Below are 24,460 nucleotides of genomic sequence, written 5' to 3'. Positions count from 1 at the left end.
TAAAATATTGGAGATCTGTGCATAAACAATATTTCTGGGGATAATATCAATAATTATTTCATTGCCATCGAATTATCTACTGTTGTTCCCAAAAAAATAATAATTCGAATTCCGTATTTTTTCAATCAAATCCTGTACTTCCTTTACAGGGTATATTCCTAACCCCTCCCTAGAGGGTAAAACATATATCCCACGTGACTTGAAATAAGAGACTATTCGGAACGGACCTTAAAGTCGGTGGAGTTTGTTCACTGGCTTCCCCAAATCATGGCTGATTTTAAAAGAAATTTCTATCCGATTTCTTAGATAATTAAGGAGTTGGTTCATTAACGACTCCATGATGGCTAGAACAAAACAAACACCGGTAAAATCTGCGCAAAATGAAAGTCCAATACGAAAATCTGGACGCGAGAAACGAAAAGCGTCTACACGCGGAATGGCGGAGTCCAAACAGTCGAAGAAACGAAAACTGCGATTCAGTTCTCAAAATGACGAAAAACGTTCATCCACGATAAAAAAACCTAAAGCAAAAGGTATGGATCGTAGGTTTTGTAGTATTGTTCTTTCCGGGTGAAAAAATTTCCGACTTGGTCGATGAAGGGAACGCGAATACGCAGGACTCGAAACCAGAAACACAAGATACCTGGAAGTTCATTTGATATCTTGTAAATATTACATACTGTAGTATTGCTGACATCCAACCTTGCTAGCATTCTTTGCTATTATTCATGGAGATTTCTGTTTGAAAGTAAAGATCTAAAAATAGAAGAGATCGGACTAGCCGTCATCATATCGTGGAATGGAAAAGATTTGCATATGTTGATTACAAACAACAGATGCGTTTACAAAAGCTGAAAAATGCCACTTTGCGCAGTTTTAATTGAAAGACAATGGAGTTCAAAAAGTGATGTTAGATTTCGAAATTTACAAAAATTAAAAATCAATCATTAATAATTAAAGAAAACAACAACACAACATTGAAAAATTATCCTTAAGTGAGGTAGTTTAACGTAATGTATTTGTACGCCAACTGCATGAAGAAAAATTTAAGGTGATCAAAGAGATGACCTTATTTGAGGAAAGGGTCTATTTTGTTCACAAAAAGTTTCCAGGTTTCTTGTCTAAAGAGATTATATTTTTAATGTAGCTTTTCAACTTTCAATAGGTAAGCCAAATGACTACCTACCACCAGAGCTTCGCAAAGCTGGCCTTCTTGCACAACAGAGTGTTGCTAAAGGAAAGTGTTTTGGACCATTTAGAGGGCACTTCAGCAAAGCTGGAAAAAAGACTGATAACGACTGTTCACTGGTCTGTAAGGTAAAGAAAACAAAATATGTTTCTTCAGGATCTTAGAAAAAATTGAAAACTGAATTTAAAAAAAAATTGAATTAATTCCAAAAATAAATAATGAATTCTTGTGAGGAAAAGTATCACTTAAACTACTGTATATTATCTAATATTGTTTGATCGGTTGTGTTTTATTTCAGATAAAGGGTGTTGATGAAGTGAGCTATTTCTTCTTTGTTCATGATACTGACAAAGAAAAATGTATGTGGCTCCAGGGGATGCAAAGCGCATCAAGCAAGATGACACAGAACATGGTGGCTTACAAGTCAGCTGTTGGTGTTTGTTATGAAGCAACTTGTGATATCAATCCTGGTGAAGAGTTACTGGTCTTGTATGATGATACATATGGGGGTATGTATAAATTTACATCGCCTTTTATTACAGTGGAAAATATGCTGGTACTGGCTTACGACATGTAATGGCTCCCATTGTCTTCTAGTAAATTATCCAATCCCAATGTATTAAGCTAGAGTAAAACACACAATAGCTGCAGTACTGCTTGCACCATTTCATAGACAGAAAACAGCTTTATAGTGTACATAATATATACGTAATCATACTGAAGAAAGACTAAATGAGCCATTTGTGATGAAGTTGAGAAGCATGGTACCCAGAGGAGTGCTTCTCAACAATCATCTTATAATTTGCTCATAAAGCACATGTCAACCAATCTGAAAGCAAGACTTATGATAGTCAAGTTATTTTCTAAAACACATATTACATTTTACATGATAAAGTGCTATCTCTTACCTCTGTTGTTATGGGTATAATCTTTGGACCTGCCATCATTAATGTCATTAGTACTGCTTTCTAGTCACTACCGTGATTCAAGCATTTTCTTCGGTATGTCTTCTTCTGCTTCTCTGGTTTTCCTTTCTCAACAAAGATCAACTTGTAAATTCTAATTTAATCACAAAACAAGGGCCAATGTTAACTTAGTGCTTTCTCTGGAACAATTAAGGAACAAGGAATATTTATATCACTAGTTTAATAATTACTATGGAATATCACATATTTTTAGAATCAAGTTTAACTTTTTAGCATTTTAGGTATTTTTTTAATTACTGTAATTTTAATTGTTCAGGCAAGAAGTATCCTGCATACGTTGAAAGTATACCAGTACAGTTTGTGCCTCAGTCAGGGGAAGGGCAGCTCACTGTATTACCACTAAATGAGCAGGAAGTTGAAAATGCTGATGAGACCCAAGAGGATATAGCTGGTATAGGTACAAACAACGATGACGCAGATGATGGAACAAGAGATGATGATGATGATGACAATAGTGATGATGATGAAGAGGACTTTGACAATGATGTTACAGATAAAGATTTTAGTCTAGAGGATGATCAAGCTAAGATGCCGACTCCAAAGAAAAAGCCTAAAGAGGTTACCAAGGTTACTCCAAGTGTAAATGAAATAATATCGATGAGTCTTGTGGATGGCACAGGTAAATTTATGCATTTAAAAAATGTTAAATTTAGAAAAAATTGTTGAAGTTGTTGCTATTATAATTGTTAAAACTGTTGAGGTACATGTTCAATTCCCTGTATCCCTGTTTATTCACGCTGTTAGATATGGGGGTAACCCCTGGTTTTGCTGTGTTAATTCCCTCACCCAAAGCAGTTCCCACAAGTTCCCTAGTAAAAACCTTTCTATCGATTGTAGATCAAAATAATAATTTAATCTGCTTGTAAATGATGCTTGTAGTATAACTGTAGTAATTGATCCAACTTCACAGAAACTACTCATAAAAAGTACCAATGTGCTTACTGTGCTGAAGAGTTTTCTTCCCATGATGCAGCTGTTGAGCACGTGACATCACAGAAATGTACAAGCTTGTTGTTCACATGCGATTCAGGGTGTGGTCGTACATTTGATAGCAACCTCAGCAAAATTACACACAAGTGTAATGGAAAATCAATGTAAGTCTTATTGAACTATAAAGTAGTGTATAGTATACTAGTTAGGTTTCCTTTGTTGAGCATTAGGCCGAGTGAGATTGGTATGTGTGATTTCATTCTCGTTGTCATGGTTGCAGATGTTCTGTTTGTGATATGGAGATGAGCAGCTATAGAGAGTTGTCACGTCACATGAAGGAAAAACGAGATGACGAAGATCACAAACCAAGGTAATGGTTGAAATACGTGCTGTAACTCAAGCAAAATTGACGCGTATTAACGCAAGCGGGCCCCCACATAGCCTCACATTCAAGTGCTTCAGGATGAGGTTATTTTAGTATGTTACAAGTAATGGTAACGCAAAGTCAATAATGAAGTGGTGTAACGCAAGCAGTGTTAGCGCAATGTTGATTGTTTCGTTATGCGCGAAAAGCATAAATTTAATAATAGACAAGCAAAGATGTGTGGTAGAGATAGATGCATTCGGGATAGACAGAATCACATCGGACATCCATAGCATCGACGTCGAAGGAGCAGTACATTTATTCAAAGATATCAAGAGAGATGACATAGCAAGGCCTGAAGGATCTGTAGATGTTCTAATTGGTTACGAGTATGCTGCATTTCATCCAGAACCAGAGCAAAAGGTGGAACATTTGATGTTACTGAAAAACAGATTTGGACGATGTCTTGGAGGTAGACACCCACTTCTCAAGGAAGTCAAAGAGACGCGTAGCCAACACGTACTTGGAGGAGTTCATCATGTTAGTAGCGCTAACTACATGGGTCATGTTTTGAATGAGTATTGGGCCAAGGGACCTGACCTGCTTAATAATTTGCTTGGAGTTCTCGTCAGATTTAGAGAAAATGAAACAGCAATTACTGGAGACATCAAGAAAATGTACCACACAGTCAAGATTGGCATCAAAGATCAGAACACTCATCGATTCTTGTGGAGAAATATGGAGAAGGATAGAGAACCCGACACCTACGTTATTCAGAGAGTATCGTTTGGAGACAAACCCGCTGGTACAATAGCTACTGTAGCCTTGAGAAAAACCGCAGAGTTGTCATCAACAGAGTATCCTCAAGCAGCAAAGACCATCACAAGCAATACCTATATGGATGACATCATTGACAGCGTCAAAAGCAAGGAAGAGGCTAAATCTCTAACAACAGACATAGAGACTCTCTTGAGGAAAGGAGGATTTCAAGTCAAGTATTGGACGTTCTCACGTGAATCTAATCAAGGTGACGATAAACCGCTTTTACAAGACGAAAGAAATTCAAGTTCAGAGAAAGTTCTTGGTGTGGTATGGATTCCCGTCAAAGACCAGTTCTACTTTAAAGTGCGTCTAAATTTCTCCCCGAAGAAGAAGAAGTTAAGAACAGAACCCGATTTGAGTGTCAAGCAGATTCCTGAAAGAGTTCCAGAGCCGTTGACAAAGAGAATGATTTTGTCACAAGTTAACGGGATCTATGATCCCCTGGGACTTGCTGGTCCGTTTACTGTGAAAGCAAAGATGCAGATGAGAAGGCTATGGCTGAATGATCCAAAACTTGATTGGGATGATCCTATTCCAGATATGTTCCAAAGTGAATGGTTGCAAATCTTCAAGCACCTTTTTGGTATGGAGAAAATATCGTTCAACAGATGTATCAAGCCAAGTAATGCTGTTGGTGATCCTTCCCTAGTCATTTTCAGCGATGGATCTCAAGAAGCTTATGGTGCATGTGCCTACGCCAGATGGGAAATGCCAGAAAATACGTTTGAGAGTAATCTAATCATGTCGAAGAATCGCCTGACCCCAGTAAAGAAGATGTCAATTGATAGAATTGAATTGTGTGGAGCAGTTCTAAACAAGCGTCTAAAGGTCTTCATAGAGAAAGAATCAAGATACAACTTTGTGAAATTCTACCATCTTGTGGATTCGCAAATTGTGCAAGCTATGGTCCAGAAAGAATCATACGGATTCAATACGTTCGCTGGCACGCGCATAGGTGAAATTCAAGAAAAGACAAATCCCTCTGATTGGTATTGGATTGACGGAGAACTGAACATCGCAGACTGGTTAACACGTGGCAAGAAACCTGATGAACTAGATGTTGACAGTGCCTGGCAAAAGGGACCAGAATTCTTGGAGTTACCAGTAAGTGAATGGCCAATAACCCAGAAACCCACAAGCATAATTCTCCCAGAGACAGTTCAACCTGTTATGATGGCACAAAACATCCAATCAGATACGTTAGAAGTAAGAATCAACATCGAGCGATTCTCATCCTACATCAGATTGCTGAGAGTGACAGCAAGAGTACTGGCTATGTATCAAAAGGACGCAAGTCCAAAAAGCAAACCTAGTTTCAAGAATGCCACAAAACCTCTATCTTCTGAAGAGATCGAGAAAGCTGAACTGTTTTGGATAAGAAACGCACAAGTACAACTGAAACAGAACATGAACAACAAGAGCTCAAAACGCCTTTGTCCTACAACCAACAAGGATCATGGTATGATAACAGTTGGCGGACGAGTAGATAAATGGATGCAAATGAGCTACAATCAAAATGAAGTCATTCTCCTACCCTATGATCATCGTTTTTCTCGTCTTTATGTAACGTACGTACATAATCAAGGACATTATGGCGTCGCGACTACTGTTGCCAAAGTCAGAGCACGATTTTGGATTATTAATGCTCACAAGATGGCCAAGTCAATAAAGTTTCACTGCGTTACCTGCAAGAAATTGGAAAAGAAGACTGAGGAGCAAGTGATGAGCAAACTTCCAGTAGAAAGGTTAAAGCCTGCACCAGCCCACGAAGGAATGCAATGGAAATTTACTCCAGCTGATGCACCATGGTATAACGGTATATCAGAAGCTCTAATAAAGTCGGTCAAGAAAGCATTGACAGTTGCCATTGGAAACAACATTATGACATTTTCAGAGTTGCAGACAGTTTGTTATGAAGCTGCGAATTTGGTAAATGAAAGACCGATCGGAAGACTCCCAACACAACCAGATGATGGCAAGTACTTGTGTCCAAATGACCTTCTTTTAGGAAGATCGACCTCAAGAATTCCAAGTGGACCATTTAAAGAGACAGCCAATCCAAGATACCGCTTCGAATTTGTTCAAAGTATCGTGAATGCATTTTGGAAAAAATGGACTCAGAATTTCTTCCCAAGTCTGCTCGTTAGACAGAAGTGGCATACCGCCAGACGAGATGTCAAGGTTGGAGATATAGTGATGATACAAGACTCAAACTTGGTGAGAGGAAACTGGAAGCTTGGAAAGGTATCCAAGGCTAAATCAGATCAAGATGGAAAAGTTCGACGAGTGCAAGTACAGTACAAAGTACCCAAGCAAGGGGAGCCGCGGAAAACCTACCAAGGAAGAAACTACACCACTGTAGAGAGAGCAGTCCAAAAATTGGTAGTTCTGATTCCTGTAGAAGAAACTGAATAATGAAGAAAAGAAGGACACTAGAAAGACCTAGTTTGAACTTTAGATAAGAATTATTTATTGAATATGCATCTTGTTTAGTTAGAATTAAGTGTTTTTCCAAGAATTAAGGTTAAGATAAGATTCTTTATTTAGGCCGGGGGGGAGTGTTTCGTTATGCGCGAAAAGCATGAATTTAATAATAGATTCCTTTCTGCACGCACGCACGAGTAGCTTGCCTCGGATTAAGTCGCATTTGTATATAAGTAAGTGACGCTAATTTAAATTCAGTTCGTCGAGTTTCAGAGCAAGCTACCGGGTAAGTCAGATCGCTTAAACTTTATATATATTTTTCTACACAAGTAACGCTTTATTTTGCTTCGCATTTTTTAGATTTCGAACCAACTCGTATATAACTCGCGAAGAGAATTAGTTCTGAAACCGTAGCTTGTAACATTTCGTCAATAAACGAAACATTGATCAAGTGGTGTAACGCAAGCAGTAGTAGCGCAATGTTGATCAAGTGGTGTAACGCAAGCAGTAGTAGCGCAATGTTGATCAAGTAGTGTAACGCAAGCAGTGTTAGCGCAATGTTGATCAAGTGGTGTAACGCAAGCAGTGTTAGCGCAATGTTGATCAAGTGGTGTAACGCAAGCAGTGTTAGCGCAATGTTGATCAAGTGGTGTAACGCAAGCAGTGTTAGCGCAATGTTGATCAAGTGGTGTAACGCAAGCAGTGGTAGCGTAACGCAAGCAGTGGTAGCGTAATGTTGATCAAATGGTGTAACGTAAGCAGTGGTAGCGCAATGTTGATCAAGTGCTGCTCCAACATCATGAATTCCTTGTATTTTTAGGTGTACAAAGTGTGATATTATCTTTGCAACAAGGAAGAAAAAGTATGCACACATGCGTAATGAGCATGCATCTCCAGACAGCATGATGGCTTGTCCCGTGTGTCACAAGCTGTACACCAAGTCGTACCTGAAGGAACATCTCCAATCCCATGCCCCTGATGCCTTCAAGTGTACTCTTTGCCAGAAACAGTTCTCATCAAAGAGTAATCTACGTAAACACATTCACAAACACAGTCCTGGCTACACTCCTGTTAAAGATAATAGAAGATACGAACCAAGAAAAAGAAAGCATGAGTGTAGTGAATGCCAGAAGATGTTTGATAGCCCTCATTCGTTAGAGGTATTGTACATTATCCCACAACTTCTCCCTCTGGAGAAGACTTTCAATGTCTCAGCACTCGACCCTCTTGTTTGGAAGACCAATCTATTGTCATTTGAATCCTATGTATTGTTTTTAACCAATCATGAAACTTTTTACAAACGGTGAAGAACGCTCTTGGAAAATATCTGCTTTCTATGGGTACGTTTGTCGCATCCCATGGAAACGGCTTTTGTTGCTGGGTTTCACTCAGCTGATCAAAGTCCTTGAATCTCATTATCTGCTGCAAATGGTGGTCAAACACTGACTACCATGTGCTGTCAGTCAGACAGAATTGCTGGGTTTCACTCAGCTAATGAAAGTCTTTGAATCTCATTATCTGCTGCAAATGGTGGTCAAACACTAACCACCATGTGCTGTCAGTCAGATAGAATTTCTGGGTTACACTCAGCTGATAAAAGTCTTTGAATCTCATTATCTGCTGCAAATGGTGGTCAAACACTGACTACCAATAACTTGTGGTTCAGCTGATGAACATTCCGTACGAGGCAGATAATGACCATTATTCTTTTAAATATGTCCTAGATCCACATGCGTTCACACACCGGAGAGCGTCCGTACCAATGTGAATTATGTCATTGGAAGTTCTCCCAGAAACCTCACCTCAAACGACACATGAAAACCGTCCATTGCAGCGACGATGAAGAGAAAAGCGAAAGATCTCTTCCACCTGCTGAGAAGCCCAAGACTTGTGAACTGTGTAACAAAGTGTATTCGAACTCGCGCGTGCTTCGAGTTCACATACAGTCCGTACATGAAAAGGAAAGACCACATAAATGTTCGTACTGCGAGGCTACATTCACTCAAAGAGGTAAAAAGTACAATTCATTTCCATTGACCACCATGCGGGGAGTGATTGTTCAGTCCTCCCAGACAAAGGCACATGACTAGAGTGCTTGATGACGAGTTAATTTGCAAATTAGAAGTTGATTTTGAAGAGGGAGTAAAACTGTAAAACACGCGGAGAAAAACCCTTGAAGCACAAAAAAAAAAAAAAAAGTAAAAAAGAAAAAAGAAAAGAAAGACAAGGAAACCAAGCAGAAGCAAGCAACTTACATATGCTGATGATAATCTGAGTTTCGAAATCACGAACACAGCTGTTACGGGTGGGGGAGGGGATGTAGGAGGGGGATGGGGGAGGGGGGACGCATTTGCAGGGCACTACAGCTTACCAGAAGACAAGCACAACTCTTTGAGATTCTTTAAAGTTGGAACACTCCACTTACCGCATGGTTGTGTGTTTGTCAGGTCATCTATGGCGTCACAAACACACTACTCACCCAGAATGTGACGAGGTCCAGAAGAAACTCCAAGTACGAAGATATGTGTGCACTGTAAAGGAATGCGAGGCTTCTTTTTGTTGCCAGGCAGAACTGACAAGCCACTTATCTACTGTACATCAAATGAAGTGGCCATTCCATTGTGATGAGTAAGTACCGTGACGTCATGCCGTCTCCATAGTTACGGTTGCTAAGGTCAACCATTGACGTCAGATTATGCAAAGTTCATACTTCGTAAATGAAAGAGATAGAATACTTCTAGAAAGAAAGAAAAAACGTTCTCAATGTTTTATCATTGTATTGTTTTGAAGCCTGCATTCTACTTCGTATATCTTCCGGTCGTTACTAAGGTAACTATGCTGACCAGGTAGAGCTGAGCGCAGGATCTAGGAAATGGAAGGAGCCTTGCAGCATGTGTCTTCATTGGTTTGAGATTATGAAAATGAAATGGTTGTTTTTTCTACCTTTTTTCGAGTGGTTGTTGATACTTCTAGCGTAATGACGTTAAATGCTTAATTCCTGTCGTGTTCTGTTTTATTGCAGATGTAGTGCAACCTTCGCCAATAGAAGCAACTTGAATAAGCATCGTCGTCGACGCCACAAATGCACGCCTGATGGAGTTGAGAAGCCGTTCATTTGTGATACCTGCGAAAACGAGTTTGAATCGCATTACAAACTAACACAACATATCCGGTGAGTCAAGCCATGATCTCCATGTACTCGATGTATTTTATAATAACACCATATCTTGTGTTGTTTAGAACTCATACTGGAGAGAAGGAGTTCAAATGCGAACTTTGCGGACAGGGATTCGTACAGAAATCAGGTCTCAATAAACATATCAGGTGGGTTTACCTCGTGAAAAAAAAGAGGTAAAACTAGAAATTCTAAAGGCATATTTGCGGTGTTTAGAGGCTGGCATTGATGGATTAGAAAGAAGGCGAAGACAATGCATCACATTATAAACCTCTGAAACAACCTCTGGCTGATCTAAGTCAATTGCTATGTGGTTTTGTCGAGGGAAGAAACAATGAAGGAAGAACATGGGAACTGAACCCCTTGTCTCAAAGGAGAGACCTAACAAACTCTGGTCACGTGATGCTGACTCAAAGAATCGAATTCGAGACCCCAAAGGCGAAACGCGAGCTATAATAACCTATATACGTCACACTTGATTCAGGGATCAAACTGCGCACCTCTTGCTTTCCTAACAGCGCGCATATCAACTTACTTCATGGATCAAAGAGACGAATAACAAAGAATACGATTTCATTCATGTTTTTTATCAGGTGCAGGAGATGTCCAAAGATCGAAGGCAGTCCAGTCAGACAGATATCGTCTAAAAAGTACCAATGCGAGATTTGTGAGCGCGTATTCCCAGGACCTTCTGACCTGAGGTCCCACGCCAGGACACATACCGGTGAGAAGCCATTTGAGTGTCCTGAATGTCACAAGAGGTTCAGCCAAACAGGAAACTTGACCAAGCACATCAAGTAAGTAATAACCCGTGGTATCCCATCATGCACAGCACCAAAACAGTAACAACCCGTGGTATCCCATCACGCAGTGATAGCAGTAATAACCCGTGGTATCCTATCACGCAGTGATAGCAGTAATAACCCGTGGTATCCTATCACGCAGTGATAGCAGTAATAACCCGTGGTGTCCCATCACGCAGTGATAGCAGTAATAACCCGTGGTATCCCATCACGCAGTGATAGCAGTAATAACCCGTGGTATCCCATCACGCAGTGTTAGCAGTAATAACCCGTGGTGTCCCATCATAGTGGACAGCACCATTCTTAGTGTTTCCTCAGATTTTTTACGACCGACTCAGTCCAAAGATTTGTCTTGAATGATTTCTTCGTTAGCTAATCTCTCCTTTAATCCCCTCACAACATTATCTGTTTTGTTGACCGTCTAGGTACGTTCACAATAAAGTCAAAAGACCAAAAGACAAGCCTCGACAGAAGAATTTTTTCTGTAGTTTGTGTGGCAAAGCCTTCGCCTGCCCGAGCAGTCTTGCAATGCACTGCAGAACTCATTCAGGCACCAAACCATTCAAATGTGATACATGCCAAACAGCATTTTCTCAACTTGGAAACTTAAAGAAACATTTGAAGAGGTGGCACGATCCAGTCAGCGGTACAGTTCCGAAACGCAAGCGCGTGAGTAAGAAAAAAGCCAAGGGGCAAAAAGATGAGGCGACGGTTGAAAATGAAGTGGGTGAACTAAGCGAGGCAAGGAATGAAAACGAGGCTATGATGTCAAAAGAAGCTAGTCAACCAAATGAAAGCAATGAGAACAGTGTGAATCATGAAAGCGAGGTAGAGGAAGGTGACAACAATAGCAACAGTCAGAATGATGCAGAAGTGATGAGAAGAGAAGAGACTGCGATTGCAACTATCCTTACTTCTATCACCTCTGATCAAAGCTTCGCCAATAACAGAGGGTTTACCCCATTGAATACACCCACCCCAGGGTTCTATATTTCTCCTCTCAACTCAGCCATCTCCAATATAGGTCCCTCATTCACCAGGGCCTCAATCATCATGACATCCATGTCCCCTGTTAACTCCACTGTAACGGTCCCTGCTGTAATGTCCCAAATGCAACAGAATATGGAGCCACATACTCAGCTGGCCCCTGTTTTTGTACCATCTCCAATAGGTTCCTTCATGACAGTTGTCCCACCCACTGCCATGCCTCAAATTACAACATCCAGTGCGTTGGCACCAATAACATCAGTCACCACTAATAGTATCTCCAGCTCCTCAACAATATTGCCCCATATGCACACTATTTTAACCTCTCAAATAGACCCCCAGCATTATGTCCCTCGCACGACAATGAACCAAGTTCAAACTACTGACATACCTATGTACCCATTCTCACCATCCTCTTTATTCCAGCATTAATCCCTGTCTTTTGACCCATCCCTATCCCCCTAGTAGCAAAAGGGTGGCTCTCGATCACAAGAGGCCTACAAAGAATTCATGATATTGTATGCTGTATATTTAGTTTAGGAGTGTTGTATGACATGTTGTAGTATCAAGAATGCATATGTATCATCATTAGCCATTATAACCGATTTATATTCAATTAAAATGGTGTTTATATTAATATTTGTATTCTGCTTTCAAACTTACATGAAGAATTATGTTGAAGGGCTTGGATCTAAACAAGATGAAACAAAACATCGATACAATAGGCCTTTCCCGGATTCGCTTGACTGATCACGAAACAATGGTTTGAAGTCGACGTTGAACTTGATGAATAAAAGAACCAAGTTCAGTCGCGACTTCAAACGATTGTTTTGTGGTCATCCAAGCGAATTCGGGAAAGGTCTATTAAACAGTAAAAAAAACCCGAATCGATAAAGACTATTCATAAGATAATAATGTAGTTAAACCACAAAGTCACAAGGGAAATCCCCTAACTCCAATAATTTCAAGTCACACGAGACTATTTTCAAGACTATTTCAAACGGGGAAGGACAAAGGTTTTCGTTCATAATTTCTAGTTTAACTGGAAATATATGTTAAAAGAACTATAAGAATCAAAGCTACGACTTTTAATTTACGATTGTGATTTAATTACACTAACAATTTTAAGCGGTCTTAACACGAATCGAAGTTTGCTTCCATGAGACATGGTCCAAGACACGAGGGGAATCCCCTGATTCCAAGAATCAAAGTCACAGAAGACTAATAGTAATCCTTAGGGGGGAGGAGGTAAAAACTAATATTTTCGCTTCTCGTAATTTCTAAAGTTTTACTAGAAAATGATGCTAAAAATACATGAGAATCAAAGATACGAACTGTGAATTATATTTTGTTAATTATTTTGAGGTCTTTTAGAGTATGATGATTTTTTTAAAAATTAGTTTGTTTTTGCGTCTGTTGAGGTACTGGAAAGGTCTTATATTTCTCTGTTGCCCCAGACAGGCAAAATATAAGAATGCTATATAAATTGCATCAGAAATCAAAACGAAAGTATATTCAGTTTGTGGGAGAATCTGTTTAAAAGGCTTAGAAATGTCCGTGATTCCGCCGTTCAATATTCTTCTAAACTCAATAAGCAACGATTTGAGTCCACGAAATCTACACAGCCTCGTCCACATCTGCGAACCTTATATTCCTGAAAGCGAACGGGAAGAAATCGAAAATGGCCTTGATGTCTTCCGAATCTTGAAGCATCGAAATGTTATTGGCGATGATCAAGAAAAGGCTCGAAATCTCGAGGAGATCGTAAAAGCGATGAAACCAAAGAGAAGAGACATCATCAAGAAAGTCAGGACTTTCATTCGCACCAACTATGATCCAGAGTATGATATTCAGTCCAGTGGTGAGTCGTTTGTTTACTGTGAGCCTCCTGCAGTACTTGTAGAGAATCGACGTGAACCACTTCCTCTTCATAGGTATGATTCATCGGGCCTGGAATCTCTTAGTGTTCCGTGCAGTCCATCTGGCGAAGTAAGGAACACTGAAAACCACTGCTCGATGGATTGCTGTTGTTGGGGGTGTAACTGCTATGCTCGACGAATACCCGCTTGTGTGCTGTTGATTATGACTGGGATTATGGCAAGCCTGACGTTTTTATCAAGTCTGTTGTGGTTTAAAAAAATACCTGAAAACTTGCACAGTAAGCTTATTGGTAGCGAAGGGTCTAAGGCGGGAAAATACGTTGTTCCATGTTTTGGTTTGGCTACGATTGCTTTCCTGATTTGGTGGATTTACAGGAAAGTTCGTGGAAACCAGATTCAGATTCCGTACAACGGATTCACCAACAATATCAACCCGCCTGCTGGGTTTGATAATCAATCGAGCCCCGGCGCCAATACCGTAGCGGAAAAGGTTTTAACCATCCCTCCAAGAAGTGTGAAACTCCACATAAAGAAACAGAAAAGAAGACCTTTTGTGTCCGGAAATGCAGGATCTTCCCTCGACACGGCCGCGTCTGCTTCTGTACTCGAAACAGACCAGCAACAGCTCCATTTCGCGTCAAAACAGCTGCCCCGTCCTCGTCTTCACAGGAACAGTTCGATGGAAGATGGAGGGCTGCAGACTGACGGGGCTTGTGGCTCCGAGGAAACAGATGAATTTCAGACGAGCCGAGAGTCATTGTATAGCTACAGCGACTACAGTAGTGATGAGCCTATTTTAAAAGTACCACCCATGATAGCAGAGTAGAGGACGTCCACGTAACACCCCCCCCATATATATATATATATATATATAATATTGTTTTGAGGAAAGAGAGTACGTAGCGCCCGGGGAAGGGGAGGGGGAAGGGGTAGTGGAATTACACTATATAAGGTTTAGAGTTGGGTAACAGCCGTGTCACGATGTCACGCGATCACGCAAAGTTATCATGGTCCATTTGCCTCATTTTATACCACAGGTAGCAGGACCCTAAAGCAAAGAGAGACGCCTTCGAAGAAGTTTGTATATTTTATCAGGATTATACTACATCCAGAAATCAGAGGGGAGGGGTAGGAGGACAAAATTTGATTTTTCAGGGGGAGGGGGACAGTCCAAATATGAGGGAGGGGAGGGTGGGGAGTTTGCTTTCAACAAATAGAAAACTCGGATCCGAAAAAGTTGTACATAGTATTTTTAAGTGAATCTAAAAATTAGTTTTGAATAGATGTGATTTTATTCCAGATTTTCATATAATGGTTTAACAATATCCTTACTATGTAAGAAAAAAGAGGAAAAAGTACATTGTATAGTAACAATTATCAAAATTGTCTTCACACTGATGTACATATTCTGATTCTTTGAATCTTTCTAGACAATATATAAATATTTACGTGATATAAATGTATTACACACGTGATTTACGTAACATGTTCTTCGTGAAATTATAAAGAATAAATAAATAATTTTAAATACGGATAACGTTTTAAATAATGTTGGCCGAGGAGCTTTGGGTACGTGTTGAGCCTCATTTTCAATTACTATGCGCATGCGCAATCCTGAATTACAGTCAAACTTCCATATGACGTGTAGATAGGACGACACAGCCTAGTTCCATACTTGGAGATGCTTTCACTACAGCCATCATAGGAAATGTTGAGGCATTCCACTGTGAAGTAGTTTTTATATTTCGTATACGAGTTTGGTTTATAGCAGGGATTAGCATTCAGGCTTCTCCTGATGCGCTCATGGATATCCAACTCATTTATGGCTTCTCGGGCTTCCTGTGGTACAGATTGGGTTGAGTTTCTTTCCAATATGACGTCATAGGGTCGCTGCGGTTACTTGTAATAAAACACATGTGAGCAAGACAACTACTGCGCATGCCTGAAAAGATAAATTAACAAAAAAGGCACTATTAGCCGGGAAAGAGATTAGTAATTTAAACTCATCACTATCGTTATCCTATAGCTCAGTTTTAAAATGGGAAACCTTAGAAGAAGCCTTAGTAACCTTAGCTCAAAACACGTCTAATTAGCCGGTTACTTCAGCTAAAACGGAACCGGAAATAGCTGGTTTGAGTTTTTGAGTTAGAACTCGGCTCGATCCTTTCACTTCAAACTCCAGAATAAGAGCTGCTGTTGGCGAGGAATTTCTGCAACATTTTTTCAGAAAGACGATTGCTCTTGATAGTTACTACCGTATTAGAAAAAGAATACAAAAGAAAGATGGAAAGAAAAATAAAAATGAAGAAAAACGAATCGAAGGATGTGTTGCTCGCACGAACCAAACGCAGTGTCTTAAACAACTGCATTACTTTACGCGGGAAAAATTTATTTATAAACCTTTTTCGCGTATAAATCAAAATAAAAACACGTACAATCCCATTCAAACTCTTTAGATTAACCCTTTTTTTTTTTATTTATTTTTTTATTTTTAGATTATATTTCTTTTTTGAAACAAAGCCGAGAAAGATTAAAATGAGCGAAAAGGAATGCGGAACTACCGCACGTAATGTGCGAATTAGTGCCTCATATAAATCAAAGCTAAACACTTACGCTTTGATAACAATCCATGTTATATAAGCTATTTATACATGTCTAATGGCTTCATTCTATGTTTATAAAACATTGTTTTGTAAAAGTAAAATCGACCGAGTTCAAGTTAAACAAAAAAGAAAAACACTGAGTTGACTTTAGCAACGCTTACCAGATTGACCTTCTCGATACCCATGTTATGTCGTTTTTCTTGTTGAAGTTCTTTTTTCTTTTCTTGTTTTTAGCGCTTGCTTTTCTCTTGGTAGAGTTTGAAGTAGAATGTGAAGGCATCCATGATCTGGCTGTTCTTATATCCGTTAGTTCTTGTCGTATTTTCGTAGCCGTTTCTTCAAGGTGATGCAAAGTTCTAAATCAGCAAAGTTTTTCCCTTGCCTGTTGCTTACAGGAGGGAGCGATGTAGAGTCGGTAATACAACGGCTGTAACGGCTCACCGTTACTGATGTCTCATTCATCTTGATAACCTACTCATATTTCACGCATGACTTTCGACTAGAAACAAGTAACTAACTGTCAATCAAATCCAAAATGGCTTTGCTTGCCCGAAAGACAGTTTGCACGAACAAAATTCTTAAAGTAACTTTGAACAGCTTTCTCGCGCAACATGATAGATTTTATTTTCAACACAACTAAAACGACAAAAACTTTTTTCCGTTCAACACTCTTCAAAAATGACAAAAGTTTTGTCCCTCAAACGTATTGGCAAAGAAAACAAAAACATACACTTAGATTTGCTGAATATATCATTCGTTTGTTACAACAAGTTGTTTTGAACGAATTGGAAGCGGAAGTTTTCCAGTTCTTCTAAAAATATTGGATAAACAGAATGATATTTTAATATATTCGCGCATGAGGCAAAGTATAGGAGCAAATGCGTCATGTACTACGTCAATCGCTAAACAAAGATTGAAGCGTTGAGGATTAGTGACTTACAGACTTACTTTCACGCACAGAATATAAATATGCAAAAGATAGATAGATTATGTGAAAAATATTTACTATTGAATGAATGGATTATAATGAACGAATGAATGGATTAATGGATGGAATGGGTGTAGTCCTTTCCAATATTATCCTTAAATTCGTCACTATTACGCCGTTTATCTAAAGAGAAAGCGAATAGTTTTATATCCTAAAGTTCAAAAAAAAGTTCAAAAGGATCAGTACAATAAATATATCCGATATCTATTAGTAACCCTACACCAGATATCGAACTGGAATCGCGTTCAAAAGGTTCCGCTTAAAAGTAAATCGATATCTATTCGTAACTCTACCCCCGCTCCTTCAACCGTAATCGATACGCTTTCGTATCTTAACAACCATCGCGCTGTAAATAACAGCATTCGCTCGGATCTGAAAATAAATCGTTGAAACCTTTTCCGTTAGCGACGGGTTATAGCGTTGATTCGTTTGTTGGGAGAGGCAATTTTCAAAAATATACCCGGGCAAAATGAGTATTACGTTAAAAAGGTGCGGTGGGTTTCCACCTAAAAGAACAAGGGATAAAAAGTATATAAACAGATTTACATTTCATTTATTATCGACAATCCACGAGAACTATTAGAGAAGTACTGTGCTTAACATCAAATTAAAGTTGACCTGCACTGAGACAGAATACAAAAAGAATATAATGGGAAAGCATATTATAAAGGTATGTAGATTTGTTACCAATGTTATAACCGCTCGTATTGCAAACACACAAAAATGCAATTTTTTCAAACTCATTTTTCAAGTTCATATTATAATCCTAAAAATACCACACCTCAAAATATATGTCGCTAATAATTTTTTCAACTAATAATTTATTTGTTTTGTTTTGTTTTGTTTGTTTGTTGTTTTGTTTTTGTTTTGTTTTGTTTTGTTATTATTTGAATGATATTATCATTTTAGAAAGGGGTTATTTAAAGTAATTGTAGTACGTCAGTAAATTAAACCGTTTTGAAAAGATCTAGTCTTTTAAAGTCAGGTCAATTAATAGTTTTATTATTTATTTTTTTAATCTTTTATTCCAGGCATGCGTAGTAGCTCTAGTTTCTGCTTTCGTTTTCCTTCAAGCAACGGCTCGTTCCCATGGCAATTTGAGGTCATCCAATGTATCTCTTCCAGTGCATGCACAAAAAATAACCAATCCCGAGCAAGTAAAATCTAGGTCACGTGGTAACTTGACGTCAACGACAGGTACCTTTACCACGCATGCGCATAAGCAGCAACGAGTAACAAGGGGGAGTGAAGAAGACAGCAAAGAATTTCATTCTCATGTACATCGAAGAATGGCGAATAATCCCTGCATTAAGACATATATACCAAATCTCGTTAACACCCAGCATTTCAGGGTGGAGTGCAGACCAAATGCTATACTAGGATGCTTTAATAACCTTGCAAATAAGCTCCATACTAAATGCCAGCCAGTCTATGTCTCGTATGGGAAAGTCATACTCATCCAAGACTGTAAATGTGTTAAATAGCCTGGAAAACCTGCAACTTCATCAAATATTTATTGATTATTGGGATCCCTGTGGTAGCTGGCTTCTGTCCGCAGGAACCCCGCGCGTGTTCTGTTATTTGTACTTTTATATTTTTATATCTATTTATCTTTTCATGAGTTATTTTCATCAGCAAATATTTATACTCTACTGTTATACTATTTGTTAAATCATGGAAAATTTGCAGAATATCAGTAATGATACTATGTGTCTTTAAGTAAAATGGATTAATTATTAAATGATATCATCGTGTATCGCATTCTTTGTCTTGGAAAAACCGAACATTTTGTTGATGAAAGGGAAATTCGAAGAAAAATGCTTTTTGATTTTCTATGTTTTTTAAAACAAACACAAAAAGAATGAATATTCTCTATTTTTAACATTTATTTCAGTGTCAAATTATTTTCTAATTTCGGTTTAAAAATGAAAGGAAATGGTTTATACGCGAGCCCGCCTTTGTCAGCGGTTTTTAATAAGAACCGGAAATGACATCATTTTTGCGTCGTTCAACCGGAAGTAAGCTGTTTGCAGCTTATGGTGCAATTATTTCGGAAGTTTTAGGAAGTCGTTAATTACATAGTTAAGTTGATGTTTGAGCTTTACTTATACCGCTTATCTACTTCTCCTCCAAGCCTCTGTAAGTTATGGTAATTCGTTAATAGGCTATTTTTGGACAAAGTTGAATAAATTAGGATGATCAACAGATAAAGGGTGGACAGACAGACAGACAGACAGACGGGCAGACAGACAGACAGACAGACAGACAGACAGACAGACTTTATAAGGACAGGGAAACGGAAAAAAGAAACTAGAGAAAAATGCAAAGACAGATAGACAGTGGATACTTTTTAAGGAGCAATTTCATCAAAGCAAAATAGCTGTACCCGAAAGTCACGTTTAACTTTCTCTTTATGGTACCTTTTACTGACTAGTCGACTGTCCAAAAGGAAAAAGGGATGGATGGGATGCGATGAGATGGAATGGAAAGAGATGGGATAGGATGGGATGGAGTGGAGTGGAATGGACAGGATAAAATGGTATACGATATGATAAGATGAGATGGGATGGGATGGGTGGTAGCCAGCTTCTCAAGCCCCCCCCCCCCCCCCCCACCAAATATCTAAAATTAAAAAAAAAATCATAATGAACACTCTAGAAACAAAATTAATATATTCATAATTTATTATTAATATTCGTTTCTTTACTATATTCTAATTACATGGAGGATATTATTAATGTATTGATGATAAAATAAAAGTATAAGACTAACATGAGTCCAACATATAAATGAGACAAAGTCTCTACTAAACATATATATATATATTATGTTTGGATAATTATTATAATAACATCTGTCCTAATTGATATTTCTTAAATAATTTAATAATTTAATTTGAGAATTTTTGGACAATATTTTTTCTGATAATTTTTGATACCTTTATAATAAATATTTTTTTGTTTTATATATAAATATAATATCTTAGTGTTGGAAATGTCTTGAAAGTTTTAAAAATACGAATTAAATACATCTAGAAAGAATAATGCCTAGATATCATACGTTAGCCTCGATTAATGCCATGAGATGGAATGTACTTTACGAGCATGTGCAGTCGATAATAACATTTTTTTTGAGCTTGAATGATTTAACAACAGGTTTACATAGTGTACTTCCGTTTTTATAGACGTTCTGAGTGCACCCGAATGGTGAAGACCCGTAGCATTCTACTACCGTAATGCCTAATTCCAGGTCGATCTTTCGACTTTTAACGCACGGGCTTGTGTCACCGCTGCGACGAAATCTTGAGGCGTTAGAAAGCGATGACCTTGTTCCTGATGCTGATGTTGCTGGTGTTACTGCTGCTGGTGTTGTTGCTCTTATTGTTGCCGCTGTTGTTGGTAATATTTCTTGCTGCACTTCTTTTTCCACTTCTTCCAACACATATTTCACGATCAAATCTTTCACATTATTCATTCCTTGTTGTGTTTGGCCTTTTCCATGGTTACCTCTCGGCCTCGCTTCCATGCTTGGTCGACACACACACATGCATATCAATATGCTTATTACCAAAGTGAGCACGAGTGACTGAAAAAAAAAAAAGAAAATAATATAATCATTATCTTATAATAATAATGATAATCACGTGATAATGATAAGTCCTGTACATGTCCGTTAGAATGTCGGCGTATTTGCTTCGAGATTGACAGACGGATGTAGCTATTGTTGTCACCGTGTGACGTCACACGAAATCTTCTTTGTAATAAAAGAATCAAAGGCATAGAAAACTTGGAAGAACTATTCAAAAGAAAGGAAATTAGATCGCCAGTGGTTTGGCTTGGCTGCAGCTTTTACACCTACATATCTCATAAACAAAGCGTAAAAATCATTCAATGTAACTGGGCTTGTCAGGAAGAATCTGAAGCGCTTTGTTTTAAAAACTGAAATTTCAGGCATATAAAAAGCTTCAATTTCTAGAAACATTTTTTTTCTGTTTAACTTTAAATGTGTTGTGAGTCAGAATTGTATTCTTTTTTTATACGTTATTTTGGGGTTCTTTTCTTTAAACTAGTTTTTCCTCTTCGATTATATTTTCAAAAAGATACTATTCCCGATTTCTGATCAAGGGCTGATGAGCCGCTAGTCCAATCAACCTGACAGGAGAGTCAATAAATGAAAAAGATCTACTTACATGCAATTGTTGACATATTCTATCCAATGTATGACAATTGCATAAAAAGAACAAGTGAAAAGAACCGAAAGAGAAAACGAGGCTTTAAGAATAGAAAAAAAGAAAGATATTTTCCGAAAATCTGTCGAAAAACGAAACTTCGGAATAAAAAAAGAATAAGTAATTTAGAATCAAAAGTAAATATGGGCTTACCTTATAGAAAAAATTCATTTTAAAATATCTTGTTCTGTCTTAGATCTCTTGTATTGAGTCTTAAGTACTGCGGCCAAGTAAGGTGTTTCGCTTTGCCTTGCTTACTTCGTGATGCTTTCATAGTGGAATATCAAGACTGCTTTATAACCATTTTCGGCACACACTTTACAATACGTAATTTCCTCCACTGGTCCTCTTACACATGTATTTGTCTATTTACAGAATTACCTAACGCGCTATTTTTAGTACCAGTTGAAAAAGACGAGTCCTTGTGATGAAGTAACAGTATGCAATACTATATATCCATGGAGGGGACTGCAATTCCAGCCAGCCAACAACCAATAGGCGCGGACTAATTCCGCATATCGACCTGTCCTGTTCCGTGTTACTTACGTCGATAGCAATGACATGTAGCGCGCTAAGAGGAAGTTGATGCAGCGCACACGAGTCAAAAGTCATTCTACTTGCTTGGGGTTTTCCCTAATATCATCTGGATGATCACACAATCGCGAAAACAGTCTTAATGAAATCTAAATAGTATCGATCGCTAACGTTTTGAAAATTAAAGAGCTTAAAAATAAACCAAAACTCGCGGTGATCAAGGAAATTTTAATTCGGTTGCATATGGTATACATGCAAACGTCACAAACGTAACCCTTTGACCGAAAATATTTGGTAACGAATTGCAACGAAAACAATGTACATAACTTATTACCTCGTGAGATTTAATGGAAAGGCGATTGCACAAATAACTACTAGCTATTAGAGACTATTTGGAGGTATTGGGCATTGGAAATGTACAGTACAAAAAGCTATATCAAGATGTCAAGTAGAGCTGAAATATATTTTGTTAAATATATGGGAAATGCGTAATATAGATTTTTTTGCGCTTTACTGGAAGATCTCCAAAGCAGCAGAATTCCTTTTCCAGTAGTCGTTTGCTTGAAGCATTCTGTTTGATACACGGCGTACCTTGTTGTTTTGATTCATTTCCGCTCTAATCGCAAATCATTTCGGTCTGAAAGCTTCAGTTCTAAAGCGAAATTTTGTCATCAAGACTTGAAGCAAATGTATAATTGTAACACAATGTACCGTCTCTTTGGACACAACTGTGTCATAATTACATGAACTCTAGTGCCTTGCGTTTTAAAAAGCCGCAGATTTGTGCACCGAAAACTAACAAACTATACCCTTTTATATTAAATTCACTTATTCTGTAATCTTAGAAAATAAAATCAAGTTGTGGTGTGACGTTGTGGGTCGTTGTAATCAAAGTTAGATTCATATTCAATATATAAACAGATTATTGTATGATTTATCAATATTATTAATGATGTAAAAATACCAACAAAAATCTGAATTAAAGTAATTTCAACGAACGAAAAATACTCATTGATCCTCCATCTCTCTCTATCTCAGTCTTTGGGTTGAGTGGCTAAATATCATGATAGAAAGATCGCACTTGCGTGATTTTGTAACGTTTTGATATGTTGTGTGACAATTTTCACCATGAAGTGTTTAAACGGTAGAAAAACACGGCATTTATTCATGAGGTATATTTATACTTCCGCTCCATATTGTTGTGTTATCCAGTGGAAAATAGAATAATAAATCTAAATTTTAATCAATTGTAAAGCGAAAACGTTGGCACAAATTGTCTTGTAAGGATACTGGAACCTTAGTCATGTGGATCAATGAGATAAAGAGATTTGAAAATGGGTGTGACTGCGTTGTTGAACTGAAAAGCACAAAAAAAACTTGCTGAATATGCGGAAAAAAAGAAAAAGACCGGTTTATTTTAGACTGAAGCTCAAATTTGACAGGTTTAAACTTAGAACTAGAAAACCGCGTGGGAAAAAAAGAGCCATGGATCGAAAGCGCAACCAAAAACGCTGACAATCAACCATGTATAAATATTAATATTATGGCTTTACCGTCGGTTTTTCCAAGAAGAAAATTCGCTGTAAAGCTGCCGCATCATATGAATTTGCATGTATGATCTTCCGCATAGATTCTGAAGGAGAATAAAGTCTAATTCTGTCCCTTGAGCTAAGACGGAATAAAAGTCTCAAACCTTTTAACAAGTGCGTGATAATTCAAGAACGACATTGAGGATAAGGAAGAGCTACACTTCCGGGATTAAATGTCCAAAGTCTTGCACAATTCATTTTCTAAGGATGGTAGAATACTTCACTTTTGACCAGTTTCAAACAGTACCATCTTTTTTTCGCGCAGCTGAATGCCTATGCTTCGTCACTACGACTTTAAAAAATGATATTTCAAGGCACCGAATATTAACCAACCCTTGCTTCTGTCCCTCCCGCACTCAGATAAAAGCAAGAATGAATGAGCAAATCTACGCAATAATTTAACTTGTTAGAATAATTAAAGCATTTTAAAAATATAGTTTTACTCTCTGTTTAATGGCACTAATTTTGAGATAGTTTAGGTCGGTTCAATGAATTGAGACAAAATTATAAGCATTACTATCATAAATATAACTTATTTTCATGGATTAAAAACGGAGTACCTTTTTAATAAAATGGAAGTCCTTATTTTAATCTTTTATTTATTTATTATTTATTTTGAGTTCCACTGTTTTGTATTCATGCATTTTTTCAAGCGCTAACAGTAAGCAATGAATGCATTCTTAGAAAAATAACAAGTGGTTTAAGAATATTAAAAAACATAACGCCCCCAACTGGTCTATTAACGGGTAAATTTTTAAAACTCTTTTTCAAATACAATTTGAATAGAACCCGTCATGGAAAGTGGACGGTATTGAACTCTCTTTTTGTTATATTTTTATTTCCATAATCGATTCATTCTTGAACATGCTTAAAAGCCAGATTCTTCCCAAATCGACGCACATTCATTTGTTTTTTGCTTCCTGTTTCAGCACCCGAGAAGCTGAAGTTCTTGCCGTTG

General features: G+C 38.0%; 3 protein-coding genes across 3 annotated transcripts; 2 read left to right on the top strand and 1 right to left on the bottom strand.

The window, feature by feature from the left end:
• The first annotated feature begins 225 nt into the window (after window positions 1–225).
• On the top strand, window positions 226–12,317 carry LOC116286295 (uncharacterized). Its single transcript, XM_031692761.2, has 13 exons — window positions 226–533; window positions 1,166–1,317; window positions 1,488–1,698; window positions 2,432–2,794; window positions 3,086–3,269; window positions 3,386–3,475; window positions 7,536–7,875; window positions 8,440–8,725; window positions 9,163–9,343; window positions 9,738–9,887; window positions 9,956–10,039; window positions 10,484–10,687; window positions 11,119–12,317. Exons 1-13 carry the CDS (start codon window positions 338–340, stop codon window positions 12,110–12,112), a joined length of 3,435 nt encoding a protein of 1,144 aa, XP_031548621.2. The 5' UTR covers window positions 226–337; the 3' UTR covers window positions 12,113–12,317.
• Window positions 12,318–13,018: 701 nt separating this feature from the next.
• On the top strand, window positions 13,019–15,035 carry LOC116286535 (uncharacterized). Its single transcript, XM_031693085.2, has one exon. It carries the CDS (start codon window positions 13,232–13,234, stop codon window positions 14,384–14,386), a length of 1,155 nt encoding a protein of 384 aa, XP_031548945.2. The 5' UTR covers window positions 13,019–13,231; the 3' UTR covers window positions 14,387–15,035.
• A 5,155-nt stretch (window positions 15,036–20,190) lies between these two features.
• LOC116286541 (uncharacterized) lies at window positions 20,191–21,702 on the bottom strand. The gene is made up of 2 exons (XM_031693097.2): window positions 21,533–21,702; window positions 20,191–20,736 (listed from the first exon to the last, which is right to left on the bottom strand). The coding sequence occupies exons 1-2, from the start codon at window positions 21,548–21,550 to the stop codon at window positions 20,248–20,250; spliced, it is 507 nt and encodes a 168-aa protein (XP_031548957.1). The 5' UTR covers window positions 21,551–21,702; the 3' UTR covers window positions 20,191–20,247.
• Window positions 21,703–24,460: the final 2,758 nt, after the last annotated feature.

This window comes from Actinia tenebrosa, unplaced genomic scaffold, assembly GCF_029948245.1.
Source record: "Actinia tenebrosa isolate PJP-AT-01 unplaced genomic scaffold, QUT_ActTen_1.0 PGA_scaffold6__47_contigs__length_16458017, whole genome shotgun sequence".
In the NCBI taxonomy this organism is placed as follows: domain Eukaryota; kingdom Metazoa; phylum Cnidaria; class Anthozoa; order Actiniaria; family Actiniidae; genus Actinia; species Actinia tenebrosa.
This window is presented reverse-complemented; position numbering and strand designations above follow the sequence as displayed.

What these genes read in the sequence shown, in the direction of transcription:
- LOC116286295 (XM_031692761.2), top strand. Translation starts at nt 338, where the DNA reads ATGATGGCTAGAACAAAACAAACACCGGTAAAATCTGCGCAAAATGAA. An exon ending in GAGTCTTGTGGATGGCACAG is followed by an intron (nt 2,795 to 3,085) that starts GTAAATTTATGC and finishes CCAACTTCACAG; the next exon opens with AAACTACTCATAAAAAGTAC. An exon ending in GGTCTCAATAAACATATCAG is followed by an intron (nt 10,040 to 10,483) that starts GTGGGTTTACCT and finishes GTTTTTTATCAG; the next exon opens with GTGCAGGAGATGTCCAAAGA.
- LOC116286535 (XM_031693085.2), top strand. Translation starts at nt 13,232, where the DNA reads ATGTCCGTGATTCCGCCGTTCAATATTCTTCTAAACTCAATAAGCAAC.